General features: G+C 39.5%; 1 protein-coding gene across 1 annotated transcript in view; it reads left to right on the top strand.

Annotated features, from left to right (window-relative positions):
• The first annotated feature begins 11,392 nt into the window (after positions 1–11,392).
• LIX1 (limb and CNS expressed 1) overlaps positions 11,393–12,698 on the top strand; it is a 49,864-nt gene continuing 48,558 nt past the window's right edge. Inside the window, exon 1 of the mRNA XM_037032388.1 lies at positions 11,393–11,704. Within this exon, the coding sequence (XP_036888283.1) occupies positions 11,623–11,704 (82 nt within the window). The 5' untranslated portion in view covers positions 11,393–11,622. The remainder of the gene's footprint in view (positions 11,705–12,698) is intronic.

Raw genomic sequence — 12,698 nt, 5'->3', positions numbered from 1 at the left:
CACTGCAGCAGAAATTACCACTAGATGGCAATGTCACTGCACAGTGACTCGACAGGGTGTCCTTCAATTACTTCTACATTATCTACCAGGAGCAGCAACAGCAATTTTTTCCCTTAAGATTGATAAAGACAGCAAATGCCTCTCACCTTTGCAAAATCAGTTTTACTGACTGCAGGCCTGTCATTAATCCACTTTAATATAAATGCAAGAAAAATTTTCTTGAAAATTAATATTGAAAGTACATAGCTTTGAATTTAAATATTTTTTATAATCTTTCTAAAGCATTTAAACAACAATATTGACAGCTTAATAGAACCACAGAATGTTTATTCCAGAATACATTTTGTATTCAGAATGTCAAAAGCAAATTGGGAATGAAATATGTGACCATCCTACTCATTTGACTCCACTTTTGGGCTACCTACTATTATAAAATTACTATTTGAGGAACTTAGAAGGCAGATACACATATCTTACCCTTAATAGATTAAGGTTTCTTGTAAGTCACATAACAAATTAGTAAAATGCAGAAATTAATAAAATTACTCAGGGTTCAGTCACAATTATTTTTAAGAGATGATCGTGAGTAGCTCTCAATTAGAAACTTCCCTTAGGGATATATAGTCGTCACATTTTAAAATACCTACAGTGAACAATGAGCAAAAACAAAATTTAAGTATTCTATTAACGCGACTAAGGTATGTACGAAACATTTTTTGAGTCTGGGAGTTCTAAATTTAACGCCTGGTTCTACCACTTCCCAGACCATAGGTATTTCTGCAGCCTCTCTAACCTCACTCTGATTTGTAGAGTGACATTTAAAAGTGCCTCTTTCCGGGTTATGAAGATAATGAAATGTCACCAGTAAGGAGCTTAGCACAGTTCCTGATACATAATGTATGTTTTATTAATAAGTGTTGTTCAAATGCCTTAAGGTTACCCAAAGGAAGATTCCAAGGACTCTCTCCTGTTTTCAAGGTCAATGATTTCAACTATGATTCTTTTGGTGTTCTGTCTTTATCAAGACACACATATGCCTTGCTTGTTCTCTGGCATCACGTACTTGCTATTTCCAGAGACAGGCTTTTGCTACAGGACATGGTGTTGGTAGCCATCGCTCTCTTGTGTACCTCACCACAGGCTTTCCCAGAACCATGAAGATCTTCAAAAGGTACTAACCAGAAGGTTGGTGCAGCTTGATGTAATCCTTTTAGTCAAGTACTCAGTAAATGTTCTGGCAAGACACAGTTGCCTGATTAAAGAACTCACCAGTAGACTTGCGGTCGACCAGGTTTGTCAGCCACTTCCACGAGACAGAAGGGTGAGTTCATTAGGTTCTCAGGAGAACACTGCCTGAGGTGTAGGTTTATTTCATATCACAGATTCAATACTTTGGATAGGCTAAAGCTAATACCTTCATTTTTCCTCTCGAGAACATCTTCCTAGAGAACATCAGGCCATATCTTAGTTTCACCTTAATTTGCTTAATGAAGTAGTGGAGCCATCTTACGCGATTGTGTAAGGCTGGGGATGAGGTCAAGTTCAGGTTAGCCATGAGGTAACAGTTGTGTAATAATCAGGAGTGTGGAAATAACTCTGAAGACTACGAAACTGGCAAAGACTAATACTAGTACTTTGTTTAAACTGTAAGTTTTACTTCCAATCAGGATGGTGGCATAGATGAACTGCTTGCCTCCTCTCACGGCCACTTAAAAATTACAGCTAAAATATAGAACAACCATCACTCAGAAACGAGTTGAGTGGAATTCTGACAACTATGGAAGTAAAGAAACCACATCCATCTAGACTGGTAGGAAGGGCGAAGATGCAGAACAGGCTGGTCCCACATCCACGTGGGGTGGATAAAAATTCAGGAGTGAGGAGTTCCAGATAAAAATCTCAGCAGTGAGGAGTTCCAGCCCCACACCAGGCTCCTCAGCCCAAGACTCCAGTGCCAGGAAGATAAGTACCCAAACTTCTGGCTGCAAAAACCAGCAGGGATGGAGTTGGTGGGGAAACTGCTGGAGTGCCAAGCAACTCCCCAGACTCCCTCCCTCTGAGCTTCAGGACCACAGTAGGAGCTTGAAGGGCACAAGTGGCATACAAGGAGGACCTGGGCTGTTTGGCATCAAGGTAAAAGCTGGGGGACAGCTTTCTCTCGGACCACAAGGAGGGCAGAGAACACTGTCCCTTTTCTGAGCCCTCTCTCCACAGAGCCAGCAGGCAGATGCCATATTAGGATGAGACTCCATCAGCCTAACACTGTTTGCCCTGCCCTGGAAATTCCCTGAAACTCAGTCCAGTCCCACCCAACTTACAGGCCAACCCAAGCTGTTAACTGTGGCTTTTCTATATGAATGGCAGGTCTTGGCTCATGCTTCTCAACTTTCTAAATCCAATCAAACAAGCAACCAGGCCCCTTCCCTCCACTACACCTCTTGCTAAGTGGCCCCAGGCCTGGTACTAGCAGCAGCCAGCCTAGATTCACAGCTTGCCTTCACCTGGGAATCTCCAAGCCCTACACAAGTACTAGCCATCTCAGATTGCTTTATAGCTCATGCATGGTGGCCCTGGGCAGAACACAGATGGGGGCTCACCTTGGCCTATACCACCAGGGAACCCCCCAGAGAGTGCACACACAGTGGAAAGCTACAGACCCCATGAGAGCACCACCACACTGCCCCTGTACAGCTGATCCTCCAAGAAGGTTGGTGGTCTAGGCCTTGCAGCTGACTGTTCTGGGTAAATTCTTCCCACTGACCTGCTAACAGCAATCAAGTCTCAACTACAAGAGGAAGGTGTACTCAGCCCACACAAAGGACACACCTTGAGTAGAGGCTGTGCCACTGGACCCTACAGGACACCTACTACATTATACCACACTACTAAGACACAGAGTGGAAAAGCAGCTCTACCTGATACATAGAAACAAATACATGGAGGCCACCAAAACAAGGAGACAGAGAAACATGGCCCAAGTGAAAGAACAGGTCAAAACTCCAGGAAAAAAAGAGCTAAGTGAAATGGAGACAAGCAATCTATCAGATGCAAAGTTTAAAACACAGGTTATAAAGATGCTCAAGGAACTTAGAAACCTCAAAAAGTTCCTCTCTAAGCATAAAAAAGATCTAGTCAGAAACAAAGGATACACTAATTGAAATAAAGAATAATTTACAGAAAACAACAGTAGAATGGATGAAGCTGAGAATCAAATCAATGATATGGAACATAAGGAAGCAAAAACAACCAATAAGAACTAGAAGAGAAAGAATTCCCCCCAAAACAGGATAGTTTTTAAGGAGCCTCTGAGACAACTTCAAGAATTCCAACATTCACATCGTAGGAGTGCCAGAAGGAGAAGAGAAAGAACAAGAGGTTAGAAATCTGCTTGAAAAAATAATAAAAGGAATCTTCCCTAATTTTGTGAAGGAACTAGACATGCAAGTCCAGGAAGCACAGAGAGTCTCAAACAAGATGGATGCAAAGAGGCCCACCCAAGATACATCATAATTAAAATGTTAAAGGTTAATAAAGAGGGAATCTTAAAAGCAGCAAGAGAAAAGCAGTTATTTACCCACAGGGGAGTTGCCATAAGACCATCAGCTTCTTTCTCAAAAGAAACTTTGCAGGCTACAAGGGATTGGCAAGAAATGTGTAAAGCCATGAAAAGCAGGGACCTACAGTGAAGATTGCGCTACCCAGCAAAGACATCATTTAGAATCATAGGACAGATAAAGTGCTTCCCAGGCAAAGTAAAGCTAAAAGAGTTCATCATCACTCAACCATTATCATATAAAATGTTAAAGGAACTTATTTAAGAAAAAAAGATCAAAGCTATGAACAATAATATGGCAATAAATACATATCTATCAACAATTGAATCTAAAAAACAAACTAAGCAAATAAAAACAGAGACAGAACCATGGATGTGGAGACTATTTTGATGGTTGCCATGTGGGAGGGGGTTGTGAGGGATGGGTGAAGAGGTGAGGGGATTAAGAAGTACAAACAGGTAGTTACAGAATAGCCATGGGGATGTGAAGTACAGCATAGGAAAGAAGTAGCCAAAGAACTTATACACGTGACCCATGGACATGAACAGTAGTGTTAGGATTGCCTGAGGAAGTGGGGGTTACTGGGTGGAAGGGGCAAAGGGTGGAAAATTGGAACAACTGTAATAGCATAATCAATAAAATAGTATTTAAAAAATAAAATTGTACATTTTTCTTTTACCTTAATATTGTAAGTAATGATTGCACTATATTTTATAAAACATTTAGAATCAGATTATTATAGACTTAATTCCATAAGTAGGAACATGCCACATAATACAAATATGTTATCTAGGACATTTGTCACAATGTTACATGCTTCCTTTTTTTAAAGGTAACCACTTGAAACAAAGGAATAAAAAAAATCCCTGCTTACTGTTGGTAGAAGACGGTGGGCCTTCATTGAAAAGAATTGTATATATGTTCACACCTCAGTTTTCCAAGTGTTTGGTGTTGGATAAAGTGATATCAGGAAGGAGAACACAGATTTTTAAGATAAAATCTTTGTTGACTGAAAGTCTCCACCGTTTCTGAAGAGACCACAGCCACATGACAGTTAAAGGTAGTATACCGCAGAGCCTGGCACCACTGATTTAGTGCTGAGGAAACTCTAAAGACTGTGGGTAAGTGGAAGGCCAGAGCAGTTTGATGAGCTGCTTTGAGGCAGAGGGATTTGGTCGAATAGGAAGACTGAAAAAGAAAGAGCATGCGCAGAGGAAATCGTGCAGAAAGTGCAGGAGACTAATGAATGTAGCATGCTTGTCATGCTGTGGCTGGGAAATGGGTGTTGTGCTGCAAGGGACCAAAGTACAGATGATTTTGAAATAAAAAAAAAAGTTAACTTCATGTACTAGGAAAAAGTGATTACAGATTGTGAGCATTACAAAAGGAGCTGAGGGGGTAGAATTAAGGAAACTGTCAATATTAGGCATGTGGATTGGAGGGGTCTGGAACAAGGTCCAGTCAGCCTGAGTATTAAGGTTATGATGATCTGGAATAGAATCTTATTATATCATACTAGAGTTACAGAGATTCTTTACTACCTTATTTTTATCTTAGAGATGAAAACTACTTTGGGATGTAAAATTGCACACCCAGAGTCATATAGAGTAAAATAGGGTTGGGAGTGAATGGAAGGAAAAGATGGAACTGATTGACCAGGAGAAAAGTGAATGGTAGGAAAACCAGCATAGTCGGACGCTTGGGAGCTTTGGGGTCTCTGCAAAGGCACTAAGATCCACAAACTGTGACTTGTCTTCTTGGGTATGAGAGGGGACCGTCCTTACCAACAGGTTCAGGTTTTGAGTCTCATCCTCCACAAAGTTTTCTTCCTTTTTAACAAACAAAGTGAGGTTGTTTATCCTCCCCCAACCCCAAATAATCATCCTTTTCATCTTCTCACTGGCCCAAGAAAACCCATCTCTATAGACACGAGCCCTGAATAAAAAGAACATTTTCATTTTTTGTGGGGGGCGGGGTGGGGAGGGAGGAGCAGGGTGATGCTGGAGGAGTAGTTCTTTTCTTTGAGCTCAAGGCTCCTGAGGTACCATGAGAGGATCAAAGGGATATATTGTTCTCTAACTTGTTCTTTCTCCAGTTTTCAATTTTTGGAAAAAAATAGGTCTTCTTTCTACCTAGTTTCCTGCTCCTCCTCCTTGAAACACATTTTGAAAAAAAAAAAAGTGATATTTCATCGTGTCAGCAGGACACAGGCTAAGTGCAGCACTCTGCTCGTGGCTGCCCAGGAAGTAAGTGGAAATTACAGTTTACAGTGTGAAATGGATGGGCGTGAGGCTTTCATCTTCATGTAAGCATATCCGTAAATGCAGCCAGAATTGAATTAAGGGCATACTAATGATGCAGTCTTTACGGGAAGCTTCATCTAAAATATATGGAGCTGTGAAATTACTGGCTTGCTTGAACTTAACATCTCCATCAACTACCTCAGGTTTAAGTGGTTTGTTTATAATCTATAAACATTCTCCCTAGGTTTGTGTTAGTCTAATATTATTAATTTTTCTACAGTCTATATTTTCATTTTAATATGCTCTTTATTGTTGCAAATATTTAAGCATTTTATACAACTCAGAAACAGGACTTTAGCTAAAGAAGAAAAAAGATAGCGCCGATCAGCTCATGAAAAAATCAGGTGTGCTGTCTCATTCCTTGGTGTGGCCCTTAGGGGAGATCTCATCTCTTTATTTGGGGAGTGGCTCAAAGACTTCTTTTAGGATCCATCTGATCACTTTATAACCACAATTTACATAGAGTTTTTATCTTACGGAGCAAAATTATTTACTGTCCTGGACATTAGGATCAAGGGGGTGGGCAGAAGTGGATTGTGAGAAAATGAAGGAAGAGGAAAGGAACCAATAATTAGATAAATTTTTATGAAAGAGAAAGAGAAAATATTGTAAAGGCCATGGGCAAAATCCACTTCAAAAACCAATATATATATATATATATATATATATATATATATTCATTCAACTGTCTTTTTCAAAATACATATTATGCTCCCCTTTCACTAAACACATATCTAATGACTCAAGGGCTTGGCATCATAATTTCTAATCTTGGAAATTTCAACAACAAAATTCTCCCACCTTTAAATAACCCTGAGTCTGTCCTGAAAGTATTCACCTGTTAATTGGCTAAGCCTCCTCCAAGGATATTTTTGGTCTATAAAGTAGTTCTTAAAGAGTTAATTTTTCCCAATTCTCTCTGGAAAGCGCACACCACGACAGGCCTGGGTAACTGTGACCATAACACAATCAAGATGACGTGCGCTGGTCAGGTTCCCCTTCCATCCAGACGGCTCAGGTGAGGGAGGGGCTTACTTGCATCAGGCTTTCTGATGAAGGGTGTTGATCTGACCGCCTTGGCAAGGGAAAAGGCCGGTTCACTTCTGGTTTTATCTTCTGGGGAGGAAAATGATTTCACAAAAGCATTGTGCATAATTTTCTATAAGAATGAGGAACTGTACATTCTTAATCTGTAGATGGGATAGTAATCAATTTTCCAATTATTCATGTCGTTCAACACATTAGTACTTATCAATGATTTTCTAAATGTAGTAAAATATCAATGAACAAATATCTGAGATTAAATTCTTTTATGTTGCCTGTGTTTTTAAATTTCTTTTGTCTACTAATCTGAAATTGCCTTTCTAACTAATGCTCCATGAGAAAATACCTTGATTCAAACACCTCCTTGATCGTTTACCAGCCTAGAGTAAACAAAGTTGATGCTAACCAGCCACTCATTCCTGCTACTGTCTTTTCCTAGCGCACACTGAACAGTCATTAGGCATTACCTCTGCAAAGTCAAGTTTCTTCAGGGCCCTTCTTCACTCGCACACTCCACACTGAACCCTCTGTGCCAGTCCAGCCTTTAGGCCCTTCCGGTTCCCTCTACCCGTCTCCCATTGGAATCGGGAAGCAGTTGCTTTCCGTCCTCCGTTGCTTTTGTAAATGACTCGCTCTCCCTATTCATTTACTTAACTGCATGAATCCAATTCTTTTTCATTTCATGTACTGTATCTTAAATCGTAAGAATCAAGGCATTAGCGATAAGTGAAGAAATTACTTTAGGGAAGATAACCTTCCTAAATTTCCACCAGCCGCTGCTTTTTCCCTCAGTCACCTGGTACCTTAGAGAGGAGGAGTTACAAATGGGCTCGGGCTCAGTTACTGCAGGGGTGTTCTTTGGAGTCTGCAATCCTTGTGCTGACGTGGTTCGGGACTTGGAGTCACAAACCTCACTGCGGCCCGCACCTACAGGCCCACCCTCCCGCTCCACTTACCCCAGTCTCTCCTTCCAGGGGCGGGGAAGCAAGGAAGAGGGTGGGTTTCCTTCCTGTTTTTCACTAAAGATGATTCTTTGGTGCACTTACTATGTGTTTCTAACATTCTGGTTTATTTGTACCTGTAATAAACTATTTAACAATACAAATATTATTGGGATGATAAGAATAAATTTTCCTTACCAGAAAAATTATTGTTTCCATAGACTTTTTGTCACTTTGTGCATTGCATGAAATGGTGCAAAATACAACATCTGTCCAGAAAGAGTCCAGTCATCATGAACATAACAAGGTTTTTTATGACATCAGTGTAAATAAATGGGCAGCCAAGAAGAGCAGACTGGAACGTGCGTATGTGAACAATGATGATTTCACTGCACTAGTCCATGGGGTGGTAGACACTGTTGAGTGAGCACAGGTACTCGTGTGGCCATCACATTAAAAATGGCTGAGCTAGAAGAGCAATGAATCTGCATCAAATTTTGTGTTAAGCTTGAACATTCCTTCTTGGAAACTATTCAGATGATTCAGAAGGCTGCAGCTATGGGCAACAGGTGATTGGCAGCTTCATCACCATGGTGCACCCACTCACGTATCGCATCTTGTGCAGATTTTTTTGGCGAAACATCAAATCACCCAGATGACACAGCCCCACTACAGCCCAGATTTGATGCCCCGCAACTTCTGACTTTTCCCAAAACTAAAATCTACTTTGAAAGAGAACAGATTTTAGATAGTCAGTGAGATTCAGGAAGATATGACAGGGCAGCTGATGGAGACTGGGAGAACTGTGTGAGGTCCGGAGTGCCTACTTTAAAGGGGACTGAGACATCACTGTTCTATGTACAATGTTTCTCGTATCTTGTATCTTCTTCAATGGAAGCCTCTAGTTTTCATGGTACAAGGCCGATACCTCCTGGACAGGTCTCATATACCAATTTGATTTCTCATCTTCTCAGAGAGTTCTGTATTCCCTGTATGCTCGGTAAGTGTGTTGTTGTTCCACTGAGCCTTCCTCTTTAACCATTGGATGATATCGTGATCACTGAATGTGCCAGCTGAATGCCATTTCTCGCACGTCTGAGTAGTACTCTCCCAGGGTTTGTGGAAGCACCACTGTGGTTTCACTGTAGTCACACACCTTGTGTCAGTACTTCGATTGTGCTTTCGGCATTCCGACAGACGGTCGAGGTTGACAGTAATATCTAACGTGAACTGTATGTAGAATTTATACTGAAATAGACACACTGCACAGGAATCTCTCAGGTTCTCCCAGCTTTATCGGGTGCTTTCTGCATCAAAGAGAAGGGAGCGGAATCGCCAAGTTTTTCTAGACTGTCTCACAATAGCATTTTAAAGTGAGACATCTTTATGGGCAGACCAGGAAGAAAAATGGTTTCATAAAACTTCTGCTGAATGAAAGGGCCTAGTGAGAAAAAATATATACTAATGATAACGTTGTATAATCTACCTTTCTAAAATTATTTTTTCATTTCTTAAAATGTAACATTAAAGAACATAATATTTTTTGTGAAATTATGGTTTGCCAAGTTGATTTGCGTTTCTCTACTTGGCTTTCTTTAGAAAAATCTTGTGGAGGTTGAAGATTAGTTTACTTAACAAAATCTTGCCTTTTGTTTTGGCGACATTAGCAGTACCTTTGAATTCACCCTGTTAATTTATAGCTCTCATATTGAAGCATGGATAGAGGTTGACTCTGGGAATAGAAGTGGTTGAAGACTAGTGCAGCTTTTAGGAAATAAATATATGACTTTCCAGAAAGCTAGAAAATGTTTGATAATATTACATCCATTGGCAATATCGCCGTGGAGTCATAAATGTTAGATCCGAGGGAGAGAACGTCCAGCTCAACCCCCTGATTTTCTAGATACGAACTCTGAGCCCAGAGACGATGAGTCATTTTTTCAAGTTATACAGATAACAAAAATAAAATCCTAGATCTTAGTAATCCCAAATTCAGTGTTCCATCCACCATACTACATGACCAAAATATTTATATTAACTACAGGAATTAATTCTAAGCCCATAAAAATTCATTGATTGATTGAAATCCCAGCAATCATTTCCAATTTTTATTTTTATATTATCAGTCTAGTCCTTTGAAAATTCCGTATTTTTTGTGTTCTCCTGAAGGGGACCATACATATATTGGTTTCTGATTCAATATCCCACTTAAAGCACTTATATCCATTTATGCTTTGTGTCCAATCAATGTATAACAGTTTTATTTTGTCTACCAACTGCCCAATATCTCTTTTAAATGACCAACTGGAGGGCAAGGATATCGACAAGTTCCTACTTAGTGCAGCCCATGTAAAGTACCCTTCAGGACACTAAATAAATTTCTTAATGTGAAGTGCTACTTCTTTCAAGTTCTTTTTTATAATAACATATTTGCACTCTCAGGTAGCCTCATGTCTCTTATGTGTGGCATAGACTGGCCGTGGGCATTTGCTAAATGATAGTCATTTTAATAGGAATTATTATTACAGCCCCATTCCTTCTGTTTCCTTTTATTAAGCCTGCTGTTCTTCTACCAGCTAGCTGAAGAAGCCGATCACATGGAAAACATTTTATTTTGATATAGTCTTCAAAGGACTTGTTCCAGTTAATCATATAATACAACATAATTACAGAATCTGAAAATTGGAAGGAACATTGGAAAGCAACCTCTTATGCCTACTGTGGTAAAACATTCTAAATAAAAGTACAGAAGTCCTTAGTAAGTCTTCAACAGCTAACTATGTTACAGCCATTAAAATTAGTTCTTCTGTATCTGGGACAAATTCTTGTTACTGCAGTGGTACCCATGACTTATATTTCTGTCTCCTGTAGAAAGATTAACGTCGTGGATAGTATAAGTAGGAAAAAATTCTGTTTTCTTAAGCTTTTTAAATAACTACCTATATTCTTTTGAAAAATATTCTTTTGCTTCTCCTGCAGTTTTTAGAAGAAATAATTATCATGAAATGAAAGGAAGTGAATGATATCAGAATTCATTAAAGTCCATCTTGGGAATGATTTGCCTTGAAGGATAAATCGGGAAACAAATGTTCCCAGGCAAGCCGAAAGTTAGTCCATGAGGTTTTACTTGCCACTGCTCATCAGAAGTGAATATAATTAGGTAGGGGAGTGAAATTAGAAACTTGGCTTCCAAAGAGATGCTCCTGAATTCAAACAGAGGCAAAATCTGGTGCTTGGCTACGTGCACAATCTCTATAACATTTCTTCACCAAAGAAGAATTTAGATTCTACCGATTCCAACCTGCAAGTCTTGAGCTGGAAACTCCTTTGTTACTGAGAAAATTTCTTTGAGAAATAACCTTTTCAATTCTATATACCTGAGAAAAGCACATTTGAAGAGAGTGGACCAAAAGGAATAGGCGAGTCAGAAAGCTGCCTGCCATTCAGGCAAAATCTGGTTGGAGAAGAAAGCTGTTCCCACGATTAGGGAGCTTCCCCAGCCAGCCTGTAGGTGGGTGTGTTTAACAGAAGGAAGCAATGGAAACCTGCCTGTCAGCCAGCCTTTAGAGCTAATTAGCTCAGCACACAACAAAGATAAGTGAGCCTGGGAGGAGGGCCCCCTGAGGGGTCTTTTAGATTCTGGGAAATGTCTGATTGGCAGATGTTAAAAGGGATTCTTTGGTAATCCTGTGCATCAATGAGCTGCACAAATCCAGTCCAGGACTGCAGGAATCCAGGCATGAGGACCCCGTGCAGCAGGCTCGCACAGGCAGACCCGAGATGGACAGAACCTTGGAATCCTTGAGACACATCATTGCCCAAGTCTTGCCTCACAGAGACCCGGCTCTAGTCTTCAAAGATTGTAAGTACTGAAGGGGAAAAAGGTGGGTTTTTAAAAACTTTTTAAGAAAATAGTCCTAAACATCTAGTCACATCCTATTTCAGTATGATTTCTTCTAAATCTCTGTAGTCGTGTGCTGTGTTCTAAGTGATGTTTAACTTGTTCCTGACTTCAGTCAGGAGAATGATTTCATTTCATTTTACCTACAGGTATTAGTTACTGGGTTATTTTGTCAATGATTCATCTTGCTAAGTGTTTAGAAATCTTTCCTAAGATCTAAGACTGGCCTAAGACTGAATAGACTTTTCAACATGCTTTTTAAAAATGACACAAGGCTGACCGCTACTAAGATTAAAATTAAAAATAACTTACATATGCTAATAAAATGTATAGTTACCAACCTGTTTAATCTTTTATAACATATATTAGTTATGTAAAATCAGGTGTTGTGTTTGTCCGAAATTTTATTTTTTTGCATCAAAAGTTAATCAATCATCACTGAGCTCTTAAATTTTGGCGACAAATTATAACACATTAGTTAAAAGACCTATAAAATTAAATATCTTCCCACCTCAGCAATGCCCTTCCCCTTCAAAAAATCTAAACTTCTATGACAAAGTTATTTCAAAATCTTCTTTAATAATTATGAAAACGATCTAATCAGCTTCCCAAATCTGGCAACACTGTTAAACGATTTGTCTTGTAACTTCGTTTCTGGAACCAATTTGATTTCCTGCTGCTGCAAAACAGACTATCTTCCCGTTGTATCTTATCTACAGTGGGTTTCATATTACAAAGAGCTTCTGAAATAGAACTTTGCTATGGAACTGCCCAAAAGGTAAAATGCATGTGGACTTTTTTTTAACTTCAATAGGTTGCAGCTTTCCTCTTTGTAAATCTCGTTATGCTTGTCTCCATCAAAACTTCAATGGTTTGAATTTTTTCTTTCTGATTGCTGAATAATGTTAGTTTCCAGATGTCCTTTTCGTTTATATTTCTCATATGTGTGATGAAG

The sequence above is a fragment of the Sturnira hondurensis genome, unplaced genomic scaffold (assembly GCF_014824575.4).
Source record: "Sturnira hondurensis isolate 20B ecotype Veracruz unplaced genomic scaffold, ASM1482457v3 Scaffold0021354, whole genome shotgun sequence".
NCBI classification, from domain to species: Eukaryota; Metazoa; Chordata; class Mammalia; order Chiroptera; family Phyllostomidae; genus Sturnira; species Sturnira hondurensis.
Note: the sequence above shows the minus strand (reverse complement) of the source record. Positions and strands in the feature narration are given on the sequence as shown.